The following is a 23,204-nucleotide window of genomic DNA, read 5'->3' as shown; positions in this document are numbered from 1 at the left end:
CAAGAATGTGCTGTCCAATATGGTAGCCACCAGCCACATGTGGCAGTTAAAATTAAATAAAAACTTGGTTCCTTAGTCACACTAGCAACATTTCGAGTGCTAAGTCTACACATGGCTAGTGGCTACCATATTGATGAGGGCAGATATAGAACATTTCTACCATCACAGAAAGTTCTATTGAACAGCACCATAGAAGGAATGGTTGAAGGAACTGAGGATGTTTAGTGTGGAACCGAGAAGACTTAGTGGGTAACGAAAACTGCAATCTGATATTTGAAGGGCTCTCATGAAAAAGGTGAAGGCACCTCCTATTTTGTTCCCATATAGGCTTCAGGGAGTGTAATTTTTGGCTTGCATAAGAAACTTTTTTTTAAAATGAACCTTTACAGTGGAATTGGCTGCCTTTTGAGACAGCGAGCTCTCTTCCCTTGGAACTAGTAAGTGCATTCTGCATGTCTATCAGTCAGAGACACTGTAGTGTTGAGTCTTTCTAGGTGAGAGGTTGGGCTTGATGACCGGTAAGGGTGTGTCCTACCTCTAACTTGTAGGATCAAACAGACCCAGAGTCTCAGACCTGCATGAGTGTACTTTTCCTTCATTATCAAGAAGTCAACCTCCTTGGAAGACCAGGAACACCCCCCGCCCCCCGCTCTTTTAAAAATAAATAGGGCTGTGCTTTGAGGGTCCTCTTGTAAGTTTCCAATTCTAGAGCCTGTCAAAGGTAAAAATTCCTCTAGCTTTCTCAAACATATTTGGTGATGAGCATTTGCTTTAATTTACTATCATCCCTCCGGTCTCTAATCTGAAGTAGGTCATAGAACATACAGTGTTCTGTTGGGGGCAGGGGTTGTTACTGCAGAAATAGACTTTAGGTGCAAAGGGGAAATTGAGTCCTTTTGAGTCTGAAGTGGCAGCAGTATCTACTATCAGCGCTTTGCTGGACAAAGAAGATAAGAGCTTGGTGGTATCTGTTTCCTATCAGGGTCCAGCTACCTGCGAGAACAAGCTATCACACTGACTCTCTTGATTGAGGCTCTGCCCTCTGGCTGGCTGGCTCCTCCTCCATACCTGTGCACATCCCAACCATATCCATCCATCTACACCTGCTTAGACGCCACCTCTTTACAGACTTTCTCATACTCACAACTCTAGCATTTTTATCCGTGCCTTTGACTTTCCCATATAATGTTTCATACCGAGGTTACTTACGCAGAGGTCCGATCTCTCTGTTACTCTTCAAGCAACTTGAAGGCAGGCAGGGTCCAGGTTGGTTCCAGTTTTGTGCCCCTTGGGTAGGTACCCATAACATCGTAGGTATCAGTACTGGTGGGCGAGTACAATTGCAGGAGGAGGACGATCAGTTCTTCCCCCAAGTGCCCAGAGAGCATCTCCTTTTGCGGTGCTCTCAGGAGCCGGGAAGAAGGCAGGGGAGCGGCGAGGAGCAGGGCGCGTACTGGGCAGAGCCGAGGTGCGCGCGGCCTGGGGCGGAAGGCGGAGGGCAGAGGGCAGAGGGTCGGGAGCCGGGGCGAGAGGCGCGGCCGGTCCACCCGCCTCGTGACTCCTCCCCGCCCCCTCCGCGGCTGCGAGTCAGGTGATTCCGGGCACGTGACGGGGCACCACCTACCCTGCTGCCCCCGAATGGCAGCTGGGGCGGCCAATGAGGAGCGGGGCCTCGGCTCGGGGCCTATGAGAGCCGGGGTCCGGGGGGCGGGCCGGACGGTGGCGGCTGCCGAGGGCGGCGGCGGCGGCGGAGGACTGGGGAGGCGGCGGCCTGGCTCGGCCTGGCCTGTCAGGGCGCGGGCGGCGGCGGCGGCGGCTCCGGCACCATGTCCCTGCAGTACGGGGCGGAGGAGACGCCCCTCGCCGGCAGTTATGGCGCGGCCGACTCGTTTCCAAAGGACTTCGGCTACGGCGTGGAGGAGGAGGAAGAGGAGGCGGCAGCGGCGGGCGGCGGGGTTGGGGCGGGGGCCGGCGGAGGCTGTGGCCCGGGGGGCGCTGACAGCTCCAAGCCGAGGATTCTGCTCATGGGGCTCCGGCGCAGCGGCAAGTCCTCCATCCAGAAGGTGAGCGAGGCCGCGCCGGGCCCCCGCCGCCCTTCCCCCTCCCTCCCCGGGGCTCGGGTGGCCTCGGGCGGGGAGGTCCGGAGGAGGGCGGCGGCCGGGTCTTGTGGGGCTCCGTCCCGCCGCGCTTTTTCTTCTCCTTTGGCGAGCTCACAGCCGGAGACGCGGCCCGCGCGGGGACCCCGATCTCTGCGTCCACGCCCAGGTCAGCTGAGGCCGAGGGGGTCGCAAGGCGAAACCGGCTGGAGGCAGGCAGGGGCCGGGTGGCATCGCCCGAGACCTGCGCCCCGCTGGGACCCAGCCCCTGTGTCGTTTACGAAACTGAGACGTACTCTCCAGTTCTCACTTGGAGAACTTCGTGGACTCCCTCCCCTGGCCCGTTTCTATTTGCTCCTCTCACTTCAGGTGGCTCGAGTTTGCAGGGATTCCCAGCCGAGCCCCAGGGAGCAGCGTCAGAAAGAGTTGTGACTAAGGCACTGGGCATTTTAGTGCTTGCCCTTGTTACTAGTACGGAAGAGACTTCGCTGTAACAGTATTGGGAATTAGGTGCTATTACTGTACGCATTTTAGTACTTGTGGCCTGGTGAGTGTAATGACTGGTGATATTCCCCCTGTAGGTGTGGGGTTGCAAAAAATCTTCAGACTGAGAATATTTTGAAGACCTTAGGCAGCCCATTTGTTTTTACTTTGGGTCTGTGGTGGACAATTGGAAGGCTGTACACTTTTTAAGTAAGGGGGAAATAGAGGCAAGGTTGACTTCCTTCATCAGCCATCCCCTATTACACACAGTGAGCTGATATAAAACTAACATCATCAGACATCGGTCTTTCCCCCTTTCCACTCAGTTCCAAAGGTCTGTCCAAAACAAATTTCTGTATGATATTTCGTAGGCGTGCTCTTTAAGAAGTAGCCTTCTTCCGAATTTGCTGGGTTACTGTTTTATTTATCTTGTTTTTCACCTCTACAGTAACATTTGGGTACATTTATATGAGATTTTTAGCAAACTGATTTTAATTCTTCACACTTGTTACTACTTACTAATGAAACCTTGGGAGTAACTGTCCTTTTTTTTTTTTTCTTTTTTCTCTCCTATAAATTAATAGGGAGAGGTAACTTAGTTTTATGTTAGGATTGTATGGGTTGTGATTATTGTGATGCTTAACGATTGCCTTTATCACTTCTTTTCTCATGGGAGCTGGCTTTTCCCTGTGAACTTCCATATCACCCCCACCCCGCCTCAGCCCCCGGACTTTTTCACTTTCTAATTGGTATAGTTACTGCCCTTGTTTTATTTCTTCCACAAGGCTGCAAACTCAGTGAGGGCAGGGTCCAATTCCTTTCATTTTTTTTAGTATTCCTCAGAGCAAGTGGTAGGCATTTGAGTAATTTTTGAATTAACAGCACTTCCTGAATGTTAGCTATAAAGCTTTCATAATCTTAAAGCAGATTTTGGCAGAATTAATACAATTTAACCCTCTCTCCCCCAAATAAAACCAATTGAAGTGAGAGATAGTGCTACTGCTAGTACTGAATATGTTGCAGAGAAAATAGCAGAAAAGTTTCAGCTCCAAAATAGATTTAATATAACTTAATTTGGTGTCTTCTTTTGTCAGAAATAAAAGGTTTGGTGAGTACCAAAGGATTCACCATTCAGTTGTTACCTTTAAAATTTCTTTGCTATAGAATCAAATTTTTTATGTTAATCTAGGGTAGAATTTTGAGTTTAAAATCTGAAGTTGAATACTTATAAAATTGTCTTGTTTCTTTTAATAGGTGGTGTTTCATAAGATGTCACCCAACGAGACCCTCTTTTTGGAAAGTACCAACAAGATTTATAAGGACGACATTTCCAATAGCTCCTTTGTGAATTTTCAGATATGGGATTTCCCTGGACAGATGGACTTTTTTGACCCAACCTTTGACTATGAGATGATCTTCAGGGGAACAGGAGCATTGATATATGTCATTGATGCACAGGTAGTTAGGAATAATAATATTTACTTCTCTTCTCTGGTGGCAAAAAGACGTAGAAACGAAGGAAAGTTGTTTATCTTCCTTGTCATGTGCTTGCAACTTATTTCTTTACCAGCAGATTCTTCAGCAGTTTGAGAGATGTAATTGCAGAGGTGCTTTGGGAGCAAGCATGTCATTGTGCAAGTATAGAATATCGAGTGATTAAGAGAGCTAGTTTACATCATTGAGTCCTAGTTAATGAGCATCTAACATTGGTTTTCTGCTTTTATTGGTTAATAGTGGATGTTGCTGTACTTTATTAACAATTATAATAACGTCACTCACTGAAAAGATCACATCAGTGCCCATAATGTAAGGAAGAATGTGAGAATTGAGTCAGTAGATATTACAGTGAATAGTTTCCTTGACTGTCCAAATTGAGTTTAGTCCAGCAAGCATTTATTGAGGTCCTGGCATGTGGCAGGCAGTCAGGTGGATGGGACATGTCACTGTCCTTAAGAAGCTTACTTTTTATAAGCTTAAACGTTAATTAGGAATGCTTTCTGAATGACAGGCTCTATAATGGGTATTTTCACATACATGATCTAATTTAATTTAATCTTCACAATATTGTAAGGTAGGAATTGTAATTCCAATTTTGCAGATGAGTAAATGAGATCACAAAGTTTAAGCAACTTGCTTAAAGCCATACACCTAATAAATGGCAGAGCTGGGATTACTTTTAAAATATTCTGTTGGGAGGAAATGTCCATATCTTTTCTTCATTCTTTATATTATCAGTATTAAAAACTGTGTGCATTAATTTGGCAATTGAATTTTTTATTTTAAGAAATTGAAGAGCTATTTAGTGGTATAAGTTAGTGTATTTAAATGTTTGAATATTTATGAATAATTAGGATAAGATATTATTTTCTGTGGTTGGGTAAAGAGATGGTTTGAGTCTTAACTCGTTACTTGACTTTTGTAAGATTTAAAAAAAAAAAAAAAATTTTGTTCTGACTTACAGGATGACTACATGGAGGCTTTAACAAGACTTCACATTACTGTTTCTAAAGCCTACAAAGTTAACCCAGACATGAATTTTGAGGTCTTTATTCACAAAGTTGATGGTCTGTCTGATGATCACAAAATAGAAACACAGAGGGACATTCATCAAAGGGCCAATGATGACCTTGCAGATGCTGGGCTAGAAAAACTGCATCTTAGGTAACAACATATGTGTTTGAAATGAGAGCCCTAAAAAATGTGTAAATGTATTCCCATCTCTGTTATTGCAAACACTGTGGCTTTCTGTCACTGATATGCTCTTTCCCAAATCTGTAATGTTTTTGATTTCTTTTTGTTGAATTCCAAGTTGTTTTGAGAACCTGATGTTATCGAGAAGTTACTTTTCCTCATTTTTGTATTTTCTTGGAGATTGTAGTCATGTGAGATGTTTCCATTGGTGCTTTTACAAATTCATCTCAAGAGACTGGGGTCAGCCAGTTTCCTCGTGGCATAAATCTGCTTTGGGACTCCTCCTTGGTTTCATCATTTTTGTTCCTTCTTGCCTCAGTGCAAGGAATCTCTGTTGCATTTGTTGTGAAGTCTTTAGCTTGAGTTCTGACAGTATCTTTCTCAATTGAACTAGCCTTTTAAAGGGGGTACACTTTCAAGTCTGGACTGACTCTAATGTGTCTTATTTTTTAAAACACTTTATACTTATATGAAACTCTAAAGTTTGAGTTACGTGGGTTTATCCTGTAAATTTGCATGGGGCTGCTGTTAAATTTAAAGCACTGCTGGTTTATAAATAAATATCTTTAAGAAATTATTATTAAAGAACACTTACTAGATAGGATTGATGAAATGCGTATTTGTGTTCTAAAAGTATGTGAGGAACATTTTTGTACATCTTAGTTTTTTTCATGAATAGGTAGAAATGAGTATTAAATGAGTATTTTCATTACTTGAGAAAATGTTCTGTGATGATATAAACAGCTTAAAGGGGGAACAGGGGAGAGACACAGGCATTGTTATTTCCTTATCCCTAGTCCGTTACAGTGATTTCCCTGTAGGCTCAAGCCAATCCCCTTCCCTATCCTTAGTGTTCCCTGGGTCTCAGGATCTGAGATCTTTCAGCTGTTCTTCTAGGAGTCTCGTTGACCTCTAGTTTGCTTGAATTAAATTTTTAAAACATTTAAAAGTAATTCATGCTTTAAAAAAAAAAAATTAGCATTATTTGTAAGAGAAAGTGAAAGTACCTCCGCTTAAAATTCCTCAATCTTATTTTTGGGGAATCCACTATTAATAATTTTTACCTGAATCTTAAACTCTACTTGTCCTGTGTTCCCCAGTTTCCCCGGGGATCCTTCTCATTCTCTTCACTCCATATCTGTGTCCCTTTCCAGGGCATCCCACCCAGTGATATACACCATCCCTTTCTCCAGTACCCTGTGGCCCTAGGCCTGGTTAACCTCAGTAGAGTTTTGCATCAAGCTTTTATTTAGTGCTAGCAGACCTGTGGATGAGACTGTATTTGATTTCCAGTTTCTAGAAACTCGTCTTAAATGCCCTGTGCCTTGCAGGTTTTCCTTGTCCCCATCCGCCTCAAAGTCTCACAGGCCCTGCAGGACCTTCTTACTTTGCTAACCTTTTTGCTTAAAGGAAACAGTGAAAATGTTCCTTTCTGCCTAGTGCCTGGGGTGTCTTGGCCTTACCTATTCCAGTGCTCTCACATCTAGAGTAGAGCTCCTTCTTGCATAGGGTTAGGTTCTTTTAGGTCAGTTCCTTGAGAGTATCTTTAAATTACCTATCAGTCCCCCCCCCCCGCTTTGGGCAGCTGGCTGGTACAGGGCTTGAACCCTGCACTTTTAATCTTAATCAGCACCACAGTCTAACCAACTGAGCTAACTGGCCAGCCCTTAAAATTGCCTATCAAGTGGAATATGCAGTTCTCTGTGTCTGCCTTTGTAATATGTATATATAAATGCATCATGGATACAATTATATAATGAAAAGTACACTCCCTGAATGAAAAAGCAGGTAGAATTGTCCCCAGTGTTTAAATTGTTAAAGGTCTCTCTCAGATAGGTGATTCGTTAACTGTGCATGTGTTAGTTCTCCACTGTACATCCTGTTAGGCCTCCAGACTCCTGTTCCTTTCTCTATAGGGCCACAGCTCCCATCCTCCTTATATGCTGTCTCTATACTTTCTAAGCACCGGTTGTATTCATTTGTTTATTCAAGAAATACTTATGGGCTCTGTTCAGGACTGTGGGCTTGTAGCTATGAGCAAGACTGACAAAATCTCTTTCCTCATGCAGCTTACATTCTAATGAATGGCTGCTCAGAAGCACCTGTAAATAAATATATAGTATAAGTGTAAGTACTTACCAGTACTATGAAGGAAAACAAATTAGGGGAAAGAAGTAGAAAGGATCAGGTATAGGAGTACTATTTCAAGTAGGGTGGTCAGGAAAGAACTTTTCGAGGAGGTGATATTTTAGTAGAAACCTGAGTTATATTCTTAATAATATCTCCTGTAGCTTTCTCTTGATTTTTAATCTGGACTTTTGTCTAAGTCATATGCTTAAGAAACCAAACTTTGGGTCAGGTTGCAAAGACTTAGGTGAATATTTAAGTTTCTGCATCTGAAAATGCTTTCCTGGGTACTGTCTCAGTTGGCTGATAGCCACAAGCCACGTGGGAAGCTGCATTTGTCGTCTTGAACAATGGGGATATGGTAGACTAGATAAATGAGACTTTATTTGAATTTACCGAAATCAAATGTTAAGAAACTTAAAATTTTATGTTATTATAGTTATCACTGAACTTAAGGTATTTTTCAAATTAATCAAACTATGTTGTGTTTTTCAGCTTTTATCTGACTAGTATCTATGACCATTCAATATTTGAAGCCTTTAGTAAGGTGGTGCAGAAACTCATTCCACAACTGCCAACTTTGGAAAACCTATTAAATATCTTTATATCAGTAAGTGAGCTATTTTTGTTAAATATATTTGTGTTTTCAAATTCTCTGAAATATGGCTTGAATTAGTCTGAATCAAGTTTAAAGACGAAAGACGCACTTAGCATGTAAAATGAGTAATAACATAAAATATGGCTTGAGTTGTTATTTTCTGAATCCTTTTCTTCACCCTTTTTGTCTTTAAGATGAACTGATGAAAAGTTTCCTCTTGCTTAATTGAAAACATCTTCATGATATCTGCTTCCCGAAGGAAGAGTAGTAACTGGAAAACATTTGAGTTTTGGGAATGTAACTCAGTTTCATGTCTGTGTCAGCAGAGGTCACATTGAAAAATTGGTCTTTTCCTTTCCTCACTAACTGTAATCTTAGTATTGTATTTTACGTTCTTACTTTGAGGATTCAGTTTAATGAAAAAGGATAGCCCTCCAGTAAGTTTAGCATTTAGCCAATGTATTTTCCAGACATTACGTTGAAAGGGCTCAGTGCGTGGTGATCCCCATTTTGACTTTTTTGGGCTTTTGCGTTATGCTAGATGTTGATGTTGAACTGTAATTCTTTTATGTTTTGCTAATTGCCACATAAAGACTTTTTGGTAGTAAGGTCATTCAGATCAGAGATTGATTATAATAGTAAAGTATTACTGAAAATGTAGCGTAGTTTGAGTTTTGGAGAATTTTTTTTGTTAAATTTTTGGCGATATTTTAGATGATAAACATGTTCAGAAAGAGGTAGAAGAAAAACATTTGACTTATGCAATTGTGTCAGTAAATCAGAGGAGAGAAATAATTCCACTTTTTTTCTTTGGGTAATAGAAGTGCCTCCCAACGAAGTGCTACTTGTTTTTTGGTATTGGGTTGTATAAGTAAAAATGACCTTTGATATTATTCAATAATTCAAGGTCTTTGATAATTTGCAGATTGTGATTCTTAAAAAAAAATTGAACATTTCCCCAATTTTGTTTTTTCAAGAATTCAGGTATTGAAAAAGCTTTTCTCTTTGATGTTGTCAGCAAAATCTACATTGCAACAGACAGTTCCCCTGTGGATATGCAATCTTATGAACTTTGCTGTGACATGATTGATGTTGTAATTGACGTGTCTTGTATATATGGGTAAGTTAAATACCTATTTCTGCAAGATTTCAGATGGGTAGAAAACTATTAGCTCATTTTATCAAGGGGACTAATTTTCGAGGCCTCTGGCAAGTACTGTATGCAGTGGGATTGTTCTGACCGTAGTGCTTCACCTTGGGGCATGAGTGCTCTGTAAGTAGGATGCTGGATCTTACTCCTTCAGAGGGGATGGCTAAGAGCAGTTGGAAAGTGTGACTAACACTGGATTTTTTTTATCACTGGTAGTTTCTCTTGCCATTATTTGGGGATTTTCACTTTGTCTTCTCCTGGGATTTAGCTAGATTGAAAAACTGGATTAATTTATTTAAAATCTGAATGACAAAGTAAGTGCTGGTTTCTAATTTAACCTCAGACTTGGTGGAATGAGGGATTCTTACTCTTAGGGAGCAAAGAATCAAGTTGTAATCAGAATTTCGGATGTCAGAAGGACATATGTATAAAAATTCAACCCATACATCTAAGCTTCCCAGATAAATCTCTAAAATATGAACTCTGCCTTTATGTGCATTCACCAAACTTAGTAAATAAAATTTTCAAAGCCAGCAAACAAGTGATTTTGTAGAATAGGCCAGAGGACAAGTGAAAACTTTGGAGAATTACTGGCATTTCAGAAGGCCATTCTCTGCACCTCTACAGGCCCTGATTCCCCTTGTATGTTAATATCATAACTCCCAACGTGCTTCTACATGTTATATACTATTACCTTTGCTTTCCAATACCTATGTCCTATATCTGTTCTTCTCTCTGCTCCACCTAGTCTAAACTTCTTTTACTTCTGGCCCTACCCTTCGCCTTGGTCTCTCCTCATAATTTGTTAGTGTCTTTTTCAATCTGCCTCTGGGTAGAAAAATGCATTTGTCTTACCTTTTCTTTACCTGTCTATTTCTGTCTTCCATTTCTGTATGTTTCTTTTTAACTTTTGTCATTACATGCTGTCCTTTGTTTTAATACTTTTCATAATGAAAATGAGATACATTGTCTGTTTATGACATTATCTGGTAAAGTTTCATGTTCCACATTCCTAATTTTAAAAATCGATGAGTAGATCATTTATTTGCTTTTTATTTAAAACAAATTAAAATTTCATAAACCAACTTTTTTATAATTTAAAAATCAAATTTAGTTGTAAAATTTATTTTCAGTGTAAGATACATTATAAACTATGTTACACATTATATAGTACATTATAAAAAAAAAAAAGAAAAAATGTCCCTTATCTCATTATACTTAAAACAATCTCTGCATACAATTTGATATGCTTTATTGTAGTTTAATTTGCTTTTCACTTGACTCTTGATTTAGGGTTTTTTGGAGGGGACTACGTATAATTCTGACAATTCTAGTTTAATAAATGAAGTAGCTTTCAGACCCTGTAAGGCTCACTTTGCCATGGTAAATTTAATGGACCGTATTTCTTTTAGTTTTATATTTTTTCCTTTTTCATTAATGGCAATTTTCATATTTTAGATCCTTCTTTATTTGTGGACCGTGTCAGTATAGATTAGTATGAGGAAAGATTTTAAGCCTGCTTTATTCCATGCATCCTGTGTAAACAAGATGAAAGTGTGTATGCATGGAATATTGTCGGTTCACAGAAAGAGCAAGTGTCTGTTGACACTGGTGTGCATTTTGTCGCACGATATTTGTTGTGAGCTTTTTACTTTATAGTTTCAGTACTAACCAGGTTACTTTCCCTCTCATAGTTTGTTATACACCATTGTGCCCTACTGGCAACCATTAGGGTATGCTGCTACTAAGTATGGTTCCTCTTGGACATGATCTTCCTGCTTCTCCATTGGCATATTTTGACAAGATTCAGATAAGCACATTTTCCTAATAGTCTTAAAAATTGTCAAAACAGATAGACATAGAAAACAAATACTGTGCTTTAAAGACTCTCTGAGCAAGCCTTTTAAAGTCATTAGCGTACTTTTATTCTTAATTTTATTAATCACAGCCAAATCAGATCAGTCTAATCTCCAGACTTTGAATAGAATGTGCTTTTCTTGTTTCTTTCTTATGTTAGTGTGTGATTCAAGGTCATATGCTGGTTTGACATTAGAAACTTTACAGCTTCTTACAGCTGCTGGCTGTGGGTACTGGCTTAGAGAATCATTTTCAGGGTTGTCTGTGTTGGAACCTGTTACCAGAGTTAGTGCCCATTCTCACTTTCCATGGGGCACTGAAAAAGATCTACTTGGGACATTTAACTTTAAGCTGAGAACACATAGCATTTATAGTTTCCTCTTTTCTGATCATAAGGAAGTAGTTTTCTTTTATACACTTAAAGCAAATGACACCTGCTTTTCTACCACTCTGCCTTTCCAAATCAACTTTATTTGTACTAGCCAGGAGAAATGCTGGAAACTACATGGAATTGAGTTAAAAAACTCTGAGTCCTGACTTTGCCGGAAAATCTTTAGTTTTAATGAACTTTAGTTTCTACATCTTTAAAATGGGCATAGTCCTCTTATTTATATTTACTTAGTTTACTTTGACTTGTTCCAGAAAGGATTTAATGTGGTTAATAGGGCTATGGTAAAAAGTCCTGTTCTCAGGGTTGTTGTGAAGATTAAATTAATATATAAGAAAATAAATTGTAAGGTTCAGAATAGTTTAAAAAATAAGGACCCATTCATGAAAAAAATACATGGAAAATACAGAAAAGTGAATACAGGAGTAAAAAATCACTACCAAAGACTAACTTTTTTTTTTTAAGTGTTATTTCCTTCACCTGTTTAAAAACATTTTTTTTGAAGGCAAATCTTTTCCAAATTAATGCATGAAAAGGTAAACTGTTAAGGTTCAGAGTACAGGTTGAGTGTCCCATATCCAAAATGCTTGGGACCAGAAGTGATCCAGGTTTCAGATTTTTTTGGATTTTGGTATATTTGCAGAGTAACATACTGGTTGAGCATCCTTAATTCAAAAATTTGAAATCCAAATGCTTCAATGAGCATTTCCTTTGAGTGTCATGCCAGTGATCAAAAAGTTTCAAACTTTTGGATTAGGAATGCTCACCTTATAGTTTAAAAAATAGGCCCCACCCCCATTCATTTAAAAAATACATGGAAAATATAGAAAAGTGGAAATAGGGAAAAAAAACATTGTTCTACTACCGAAGACAGCTACTACTAACATTTTCTTTTTAGTAGATTTCCTTTACCTTTTTTTTCTGAAGGCAAATACTTCTTTTAAAAAGGCAATTTTGACACCTCTTCCCAGCAATAACTAGACCACCTTTAGACTTTTACTAAGCAAGTACATCAGAAAAGACTCTCAGAGCCCATATCACTGTAAATGTTGTTGATTTCAACATAGTTCCTACTGGTCTCTAGCTGGGACTGTTCTTGTTAGTCTAAGAATTTTCTTTTGTGAGGAAGCATAAGTTTTCTGAGAAAATGTGTGGTTGACAAATGTGTGGTTGAGAAAGTGGAATATGCCTTAAAGGAGCTCACATAGGTGGTAGCAGGTCCCAGAGGGGACCTGTGACCTGAGGCAAGTAAAGAGAGGAGGCACCTCAGCTGGACTTACAGAATACAATCTGAGGAGGTAAGTAGCCCTATCTCGTAAGATGTTAGAAAGATGTTAGAAGTGTCATCATTTCCCTGGTTAAGATCTACATATATTTTTACTTTTTTCTCTAAATTCCTGTTTATTTATAATAGTAAAGGATAGTTATAGACCTTTTTCTGTTGTTGTTTTTTCTAATAGGAATCCCTGAGATTCTGTGTTTGGGAACCCTATTCCTAAACAACCTTGTTCTAGTATATTTAAGCCAGTATTATTCTTTCTCAAAAGACATTTGGAAAACTGGGTGGAAAGACTTGTCATTGGGCAAATTAAATGTGACAGAATGCCTAGTTGGGAAACCTGTAATGAACAGGACTTTATTTTAAAATAGGTTAAAGGAAGATGGAAGTGGAAGTGCTTATGACAAAGAATCTATGGCAATTATCAAGCTGAATAATACAACTGTCCTTTATTTAAAGGAGGTGACTAAATTTTTGGCACTGGTCTGCATTCTTAGGGAAGAAAGCTTTGAACGAAAAGGTAATGGTATTTTAAAAAACTTTTTATGTTAAGTTTCTTGGTCATAATTTCTCAGGTTCTTGAAAACAAGAGAAATACTTATTGCAGTGTTAGATAAATGGTTATCTTTAAAAAAATATATGTATACATTTGTCTCTCCCCTTCCGTATTTAATATAGACTTTCTCCTTCCTTCTTTTGATCTTCTATTTTAAGTTTTTTTTATTTTAGTCTCTCCTACTTAAGATCCCTTCATTACCTGTTTAACTGCCTGCAGTTTGGCTTCTATCTGAACCAGTCTACTGAGTATTCCTTGAAAGGTTAACTGTTCCTTGAGAGGTTACCGAGTTATCTTCGTGGTGCATTCATTCCATGGCCTTTTCTCATTCTGCTGCCTCTTCAGCCTACTGAAGCATGTGACCCCATGTCGGTTTCTCCTCTCTTGAAGCTTTCTTCTCTCTTTGCTTCCTGAAAGCTCAGCTGTCTAGGTTATTTTGTATGTTTGTTTTTCTGACCACCTCTCCTGTTTCTTCTGGCTGTTTTTCTTTTTCTCAGTCCTGAGTGTTCTTCAGAGCCAAATCTTTCTTCTCACTTCTTCACTTATTCTTCAGGTCAGCTCATCTAATCTGTGGCTACAGTTAATCTTCTGTATGTCGTCGATGGAAAAATTCACATCTCCAGCTCTGACTTGGTCTCATGTTCCAGTCCCATGTTAGGAGCTATTAATGAGACAGTTTCACCTGAATATTTGATTGTTATCTTAGCCATCATGTCAGTCATCTACTGATAATTATTTCCCCCTCTGTTTCATGATCTTTTGGCCACCCTACTTCTATCACTAGTTATACCGTTTTTCTCCTGTCCTAGCTTAGATATCTTGTAGTCAGGTAATTGTGTGGTGTTATTGCTGAACGGGCCCTGCAAATCGGTTCACAGAGGGGATTTTATGTTTTCCTCCTTCTATGTTGTTTACACTGAATTTTCACCAAATGTTATCATTTGTCTCTTAGAACTATTTCTTGGGTTTCCTTTCTGTTTCTACTGTCAGTGAATCCAATCCACGTCCTCATTCCTCCAGGCCTGTGGTGCTTCAGTAACCTCCTATATGATAATATTCATGCATTTGACATATATGTTGAGGGTCTAGTATGTATCATCTTTTTATCCCTAAAGCAAGGCAGACTAGTTTTAGAAAATTTCTTTTATCATGTTATGTAACTACTCAAGGATCTACAGTAGTGCTCTGTTATTCACGGCAACAAGTCCCTACTCTTCTGCCTCAGTTTTTAATAAAATATTTCAGATGTATGCAGTTTTTTGGTTAAAACAAAAGTGAGTGTATTCACCTTTGAGCTAAAAGCTAAAACATGATAAATACAGGAAATTCCTCTTTTGCACCATGTGTTTTATTTTTCCTGTGCTTGATTTATTCTTTTACTTTCATATCTTTCCCTAAAAAATATAGAGAGTATTGTATATCTTTGTAGAAATGTCAAAATATAAGTAGTTGTCTGCAACTTGCTTGTTTCTCCTCATTCATGGTTGTTTCTGAGATTTATCCAGATGGATAACACATAGCACTAGTTCATTCATTTTCACTGCCAGAGTACGAGGGTACTCCAAAAAGTTTGTGGAAAAATAGAATTAAAAGACAATATGAATCTTTCCATGAACTTTTTGAAGTACCCTCGTATTCTGTGAGTCGACTATTCCACAATTTATTTTCTTGTTGCTGGACATTTAGATTATTTAAAAAATTACAAATAGTTCTGCAGCAAACACTCATGAACAAGTTTGCCTTTGCACACATGGAGGATTTCTCTAGAATATGTATTTAAAAGTAGAGCTTATAGAGTACATACATCCTCAACTTTATTAAACATTACCAACCCGCTCTGCAAAGTGGCTCTGTCATTTTCACTCCTGGCAGTACCATACGGGAGTGTTTATCACTTCGTATCCTTGATATTGCTTAACATTATCAGACTGTTTATTGTCAGTCTGGTAGGTGCGAAATGGTGTCTCATTTGGTTCTAATTTTTACTTATTTAATTACTGGTTAGAGGAAGAGTCTTTTTATGGCAAGCACCTTTTCATGGCTGTTCAGATTTCTTCTTTGGTAATTTACCTGTTTATGTACCTTTGTCTTTTTTGGTATTTATTCTTAGGAGTTCTTTATTTTTTATTTTTCTCCATTCTAATCTTTAAAAAAGTGTTTTAAAACTTTTGGTTATGGAAATTTTCAGATGTACATAATGGTAGACCAGCCAGGGGTCTCCATGTCCCCATCTCCCTGCTTCAGTTCTCATCCACATATATTCAGTCTTTTTCCTGTACATCCTCCCCCGAGTTAGATTATTGTTATTTTTTTATTCTTTTGTTGTGGGAACTGTCAAACATAAAAAAAAAAAGTAGAGAAAATAGTATAATAAAAGCCTTTTTATTTATCACCCAGATATAGCAATTATCAAAATCATAGTCAATCTTATTTCATATCTGTACCACTTTCCCTGCTAGATTATTTTGAAGCAAATCCCTTACATTAAATCATTTTGTCTATACAGATTTCAGTAGGTATCTCTAAAAGGTAGTGCTCTTTTTTAAACATAATAATATTATCAGTAATAAACACAAAATTAACAGTGATTTAATAATGCCATCAAGTATCTGGCCAGTGTTCACGTTTGCCTGATTGTCAATTTTATTTTACAATTTGCGTAGACATCAGTGTTAATGTAGCTAAATTGATCAAAACTTGTCTTTGGTCTGAAGGACCATCTTAATTTGGTTCTAAACTTATTCAGACCTGATTTCCACTACTTCTTACTAAGAGTTCTCTGATGCCTCTCTCTCTAGTCAGACCAGTTTCTTTCCTGTCTTCCACCTGTGCTGTGTTCTCATTGTCAGCTCCCTGCAGTTTTCCTGTAATTTTGCTCCTCTTTTCTGCCTAATTAAATCTTGCCCGTATCCCCAAAGTTCTACCTCATCCCTGAAGCTGTCATTGACTGCTTTGCCCTGTACTTGGCTCTCCTGTCTTTGGACTTCTTTCAATTTGACATGATTGTTTTGATTTCTTTCTTTCTTTTTTTTTTTAGATAATTTGTTTTACATACATGTGGGGTACAATGTTGATTTTCAAAGATTGTGTACAATGTGTGATGGTTAGATCAGGATAGTTAGCTTATACGTCATTACAATATGCAATCATTCTTCATGTCCATTGACCAATTCCTCTAAGCTGTATCTTATTATTTTTTTTTTTTTTGGCCATTGACCAATTCCTCTAAGCTGTATCTTATTTTATTTTTTTTTTTTTTGGCAGCTGGCTGGTATGGGGATCCAAACCCATGACCTTGATGTTGTAGCTGCACTATGATCAATTGAGCTAACCACCCAACCCAGATTTGTTTCTTGTGTGTTGGCTTTATGCCCTGGCTAGCATATCCTTGATGGCATGGCCTATGTCTGCTGCTGCTTTGATACATCGTACCCTCTATTGTGCTGTTTAATAAGTGTTTAAGGGCTGGTTGGTTAGCTCACTTGGTTACAGTGTGGTGCTGATAACACCAAGGTCAAGGGTTTGGATCCCTGTAATGGCTAGACACAGACACACACAGACACACACAGACACACACAGACACACAGACACACACACACACACACACACACACACACACACACACACACACACACACACACACGTTTGATGACTATCATCAAGTCAAATATAAATATTGAAAGATCACACTGTGTTCAAGCAGGCCACACAATGTATTTTAATATTTTTGCTTTTCCTGAATGTGAATTGAGTGATTTGAAATTTGGATGCCAGAGTTGTTAATTAGGCCAAAGTGATGGTCAAATTGCATGTTGGCTGTCTAGCAGATGTTCTGATGGTAGACATATATGATAACCAGCTGTTTTTATGGTTGAAGAGTTGCCGTCTAGTTTGGAGGTTTAAGAATGTCAAGTAGTATTTATCAGTCAGGGTTAGGTTTGACTGCAAAGACAAGTAACAGTGGTTTAAACAAGATGGAGGTCTATGTTCCTCTGACATTAAAGAAGTCTGGAGGTAGACAGTGTAGGACAGCTAAGGAGCTCTTTGGTGTCCTCAAGCACATGGTGCTTCTCTTCCTGCTTTGCTATTCTTAGCTTCTGTTCTCAAGGTCACCTTATGGTCCAGAATGGCTCCTGGAGCTCCAGCCATCTCACCCATATTCCAGATATTAAGAAGGAATAGCAGAGGTAGAGGAAAAAATACATCCTTTTCCTCTTAAGGAGAGTTCACAGAAGTCCCATACACTTCTACCTATCTCAGTGGCCAGAATTGGTCATGTGGCCATATCTAACTCCAAGGAAGTCTGGGGAATGTAATGTTTTAGCTCATCACCAATGTGCTTATCCAAAATTGGGGTTCTGTTTCTTAGGAAGAAGGGGAAAAATGGTTATTTGGTAGACAACTGACCATTTCTGTCACAAAGTAGATTCCTTTGTTCAACCAAAATCTTATGTGGCAGCCTGGGTCGTAAACCAGATACAGAGGAAGCTGTCCTGCCTGAAGAGCGGGGGTGGGGGTGAGGGGGTCCCAGGTCCCAGACTTTGAGGTTCTGCTGAGCAGTGTGCCCCACTCTTGCTCTACCTGCTTCCTTCAACTCCACGTTGTCTGGCCTGCAGACTCGTAAAAGGAAAAGCTGGATCTTTAATAAAGTATTTTACTTTGACTTTAGATTTCATTGTAAATTTTCTTAGCAAATCTACTTCCTAATTGCTTTACTTACATTGTTCACCATGTCTACTTTCAGGCTCTAGAGGTAGTGAGTGTTAACAGTTTGGGTATATGCTTTATCATATTTCTAGTGTGGAAAAATTCTTCAGTTGAGTGTGTGCTTTTTAATATACAGCCATTTTTTTTCTGTCATCAAATGTTTCCTTGTAGATAATTTCACAATTGACCTCCAGGAAGTGTGATCTTCTTTTTCTCTCTTGCAGGTTTAATAGACTACAATTTCCACTGTTTCCGAAAAGCTATTCATGAAGTTTTTGAAGTGGGCGTGACTTCTCATAGGAGCTGTGGTCACCAGTCCAGTGCCCCCAGCCTGAAAGCATTGACACACAATGGCACGCCACGAAATGCCATCTAGTCTGAATCCCAGTGTTTGGGGCTCTGTGCCAGCTTACTCTTCACTTCAGGGTCAGATGCCACGTGCTACAGGACATGGGAGCTGCCGCTTATGGAAATCTGGTGCCTGTCCCATTAGAGACAAGGGGTAGAGTTTCTCACTTGGATGAAAACCCCTTCAATCGGTGGTGTACAACTGAAGCTACTGTTTCTTTTTTTAAAAATGGCAAAAAAGAGTTCTAGAGACCACAGAACTCAAGTGTGTCTTTCTTCTTTTTTGGGCCCACTTTAAGTAGTTGGAATATTTTGGACCTGGAGATAACACCACCTTACCAGGGAATGTTGCTGTCAATTACAGTTGAAAATAATAGAAAAAAACTGAATTTTTATATGCTTCACTTAGGCTTTCCTTTGAGTAGTCTCTAAAAATCCTGCCTTGCTTAAGTTCTAACACTGCCTCTCAGATTTCAGTTTTGGACATTGCACATCTCAGACCTTTTAAATGCATTTGCTTGCTAATTCGGAAGACACGTCATCTGACTGCAGCAAAAGATGTTCCTGTATTTGTTACTGAAGAAATGAGAGAAGATTTTATGCTGCCTCAGGTGGAGAGTGAGGCTCAATGGTGACTGCATTATTTCCCTTGGAAACGTTGAGGAAAAAACTTTGAAACAGAAGAAAATTTGCGCACCTTTGTTTTGGGTACCAGATGTCTAGGTTCTTTTTCCTGCATTAGATAAATGATCATGCTCAGTGCAACAAAGGGAATTAAAAAAAAATTTTTTTTTTCCCTCACAACCCCTTCTAGTAGAGACACTCATGTCACTGAAACATTTAGCTCACTTTTCTTTAATCTTGATATCGGCCTCTATACACCTTTCGTTCTAAGACATCTGGATTTTTTAAGGATTGCTGTTTGTTGACCATGAATGGCCCAAGGCACTGGTGGACTGTCCACTGGGAGCTGGAGAGAGCATGTGGCGCCATAGCATGTGTTGATTTACATGCTTTGTCTCCAGTATTCTGACACCAAGTGTCAACTGTGGTACTTTCTTTGCCTAGGATATTAATTTGTAATTGTTGCTTTTTGTGAATGGTTGATACCCTTTCCGTTGATTTAAACTTAGGCATTATTTTTACTCCACATGTCCAGTAGTCATATACTCCAAAGCCCACTGGATCACCTGAGTACATAAGTGCCACTGTTTAATGCAATATGTATATTCAGGTTTGTAACCTAACAGTGTGACTTGGAGTGCTTCCTGCAGATGATTCTGACTGTTGAGTATTTACATGGACCATGGTAATATCCAAAAGAAAAATGCTTTTATATTTATAGATTATTTCATTGAGCTATATATAAAATGGGTATCAATAAATATATTTACTCCAAAATCAGTTTTTCTACTTGCCTAGGGTATGAGAGGGTGGGGTGATGGAACATTAGATTGTCCACACCTATCGTTTTCTCATCCATTTCCTTTTCTTTTGCCCCCCTCATATGGTTAGTATTCCTTATGCTTCAGGACTTAAAGTTCTGTCCTGATGTGGAAATTTCATGACCTTGTGTTCAAGCATCTCCTCTGGCCCATTTATGCTTTAGGGTAGGAGGTCTAAGCCCAGGTGAAAATGTTTTTGATTGTGGGTATTTCATATTAGCTGATCTCCTTTGTGGTCAGGAATACCCAGGGCATGGCATAATCAGTGTGTTGTATCCAGGCTAAGAAGGAGCAAGCCAGATGAGTGAAGTAGAACACCATTAAAAAATTGTATGGATTCCAGCTTGTTTTCTGTTTCTTCCAGTTCCTGAGATACTCACTGTTGACCCTTAAATGTCTATTAAAGTAGTGTTTATTTATATAAACATATATAGTTAAGTTGGGTCTAAACTGATTGGAGAAAAGTATACATTTATCGATGGAGTTAGAGGTTGAACTTTAATTTCATACTGGACTACTTTAGAAGTTTGGTTTTAAAACTTGAAATCACAGAAACAGTTTTTAAGAAAACTCTTATAATACTATTTAATCCTTTTTCAAATTATGGAAACTGAGGTTTCCTTGTGGAAAACTGGGTTTGGAGAAAGAATGACCATATAAGTTAAACTGCAAACCAAGTTACTGTTGAGTGTGGAAGGAATCCCATTAATAATCATGCCTGAGCAATATGTGCAATCTGGCACTGTCCTTGGTAAACCAAGGGTGGTGAACCTAGTCATAGATCTAGTTAGTGCAAAGTAGGGCTTGTGCTCCAGGTCTGGGGGCTCCAGCAGTACCTCACTTTGCGTCCAGCCCCAGGCCCATTGTTTAAATGGAGGTAATGCTTCAAGATATATATGGTTCATAGGTACCTAATAAATGTTTTTTTCCTTTTATTACTGAAAATTACAAATTTAGGGAGTAAGTAGAACAAGTAAAAAATGACAAAATAGAAATAAAGTGAACGTGGAAAGGAGACAACTCAGAAAAATGGAAATAGAATAATATAAAACTATTAAGGATTTTGCCTGAAGTGCTTTGCATCCTCATGGATGCTTATCTGTACCAGGCTACCTCAAAGAGAGCTGAGACAGATGATTAAAAAAAAGAAACCTCTAAGTCTCTTGCATCAAGGTGTTTTAGCTATTTCATGAGCCACTACCTCTCCCATTCACAAATAATATACATACATATACAGTATATAATGATGTCCCAATATAGAATGCTGGAGGTATTTGTGAGTTGTGTTAATTTATCTTCTACATTTTGAGTTCTGTACAGAGAAACAAATGACTTAAAAGATAAGATTGTGTTACAAGCTTTGTTGAGGGAAGTGCTGTGTGGGTTGTGGGCTTTGGTAAGGCTCACTATTTTTTGTTTTGCAAATGATGAAAGTTCTTTTGATTATTCAAAAGAGATTATTAGTGAATATTATTTTCCATCTAAGCTAGTAAAGTAACTTTAAACACTCCCCTTTCTTCCTTCTAGGGGCCCCGAATGAACATAGTCTCTACAGGGAATGCGTGCAGCAGTTGGGAATAGCTGGAGTGTATCTCTCCTAATAGCTGCCCTGAACTGCTTCACCAGAGTTAGGGGACTCTGGACATAGATAACATCCAAGAAGGACATGAAAGGATAGCAAGTACTACCAATTATTTTAGGTGGTGTATGTGTATTACCTCGCATAATCTTCATAACACCTTGTGAGGTAGGTGGTAGGTACTGTATTTCTGTTTTACAGGTTGGGGATACAGAGGCACAGAAGATCTCAGTTGTGAAGTGGTGGAGTTAAAATTGGAGCCCATGCAGTTTGATTCCAAGAACCTGCATCCTTAAACTACCGCTTGATCTTGCTTCCCTAGTAGGGAAGGGAGGGTTTGCCCATGGCATGTTTTTCAGAAAAAGGATTCTATAGTTAAATATATATATATTTGTATATATACATTTGCAGCTGGCCTGTATGAGGATCCCAACCCTTGACATTGGTGTTGCAACACTGTGCTCTAACCAGCTGAGCTAACTGGCTGGCCCTATAGTTAAATTTTGGAAACATGCCTTCTGTGGTCTCTCTTTTTCTTTCTCTCTCTTTTTTTTTTTTTTGGTAGCTGGCCAGTATGGGCCATGACCTTGGTGGTGTAAGCCTGTGCTCTAACCAATGTAAGTCTCTTTTTGGAGATTTACCATGTACAATAGAATATTAATGGCTTTGAGAAGACCTGCAATATATAAGCCTGTTCATCTTGATTTATATTCCATGCTTTTAAATTTATTTGTTTAAGAAATGTCTATTTAAGCAGTGTGTAACAAATACTCTGAAGGATACTTTACTGAAATGTTTTCTGTAGGATTAGAAGTATGATTTTTGTACCATTTCACGTGTCTTAAAAATACAACCTCCAGCAAACTGATTTCTTGGTTGGCTAGTTCAGCACCTGTCCTTGTAGGTAGTGATAGGAGAAGCATATTTGACTACTCTGTAGCATTTCTTTAATATCCCATTGTTGAGGAAAAGGCCTTGCTCATTTAAACCGCTTTGTTCTGAAGGCGGAGTGCCTTGCTGGTATGTGCAGTTGGCTTGTCTAACTTCTCACACTTTTGGCTGTGGTGTCCAATTCTTTGGTGTTGGCCTCTAGGTGGCGGTGTTGTATTATTTAAATATAGTTTCTAGCTTTCTGGCTTCTGCTTTTTTGCTCTGTTCGGATGTTTATGTTGCCTCTGTCAACCAAGTGCACTCCTTACTTAGAGAGCCAAAGAATGCCTGAAGTTATTTCCCTGGGATAATATTCAAGACGGATTTGAGGCATTTTATTGGAAGTGGAGCAGTTTGTGATTTTTCACTTTTTAACAAGGGGTTGGATAGGATGAAGTTCATAACATCATTTGCTTTATGCATTATGAGTTACAAAGGCCTTAAGAAGACAGCTCTATCCACATTTCTATGCCAGACAGAACTTCTTGCTCCCTAAGCCACCTGTTGTAGATGTGTGTGCTCTTAAAGACTCCCATGGAAGGAAATGCCACATATTTGAATTAAAATATTTGCTTTCATTACTTTCTTTTGCTTTAAATGAAGTTTGTTGAAATTATTTCACGCTTAGGCTTGAGAAAGAAAATACTACAAAGAAAAAGGCTGCAGCACATTATCCTCTATGGGCACTTGCATTTCTTTCTTCTGGAGCCATATTATGTTTCCACAATCCCCAGCTGTGACTTTGTTCTCCTAAGATAAATTTTAATGTAAAAAGAACTGGATACATCAATGCATCTTCAGACCTGTTTAAAATATTTTTTTTTTTTTTTTTTTTTAAAGATGACCGGTAAGGGGATCTTAACCCTTGACTTGGTGTTGTGAGCACCACGCTCAGCCAGTGAGCGAACCTGCCATCCGTATATGGGATCCGAACCCGGGGCCTTGGTGTTCTCAGCACCGCACTCTCCTG

General features: G+C 39.0%; 1 protein-coding gene across 1 annotated transcript; it reads left to right on the top strand.

Moving 5' to 3' along the window:
• The first annotated feature begins 1,758 nt into the window (after positions 1-1,758).
• Positions 1,759-19,681, top strand: RRAGC (Ras related GTP binding C). The gene is made up of 7 exons (XM_063104768.1): positions 1,759-2,063; positions 3,834-4,037; positions 5,041-5,240; positions 7,893-8,007; positions 8,973-9,115; positions 13,041-13,189; positions 18,157-19,681. Exons 1-7 carry the CDS (start codon positions 1,827-1,829, stop codon positions 18,306-18,308), a joined length of 1,200 nt encoding a protein of 399 aa, XP_062960838.1. The 5' UTR covers positions 1,759-1,826; the 3' UTR covers positions 18,309-19,681.
• The last annotated feature ends 3,523 nt before the right edge of the window (positions 19,682-23,204 follow it).

Source organism: Cynocephalus volans, chromosome 8 (assembly GCF_027409185.1).
Source record: "Cynocephalus volans isolate mCynVol1 chromosome 8, mCynVol1.pri, whole genome shotgun sequence".
Classification (NCBI taxonomy): Eukaryota; Metazoa; Chordata; class Mammalia; order Dermoptera; family Cynocephalidae; genus Cynocephalus; species Cynocephalus volans.
Note: the sequence above shows the minus strand (reverse complement) of the source record. Positions and strands in the feature narration are given on the sequence as shown.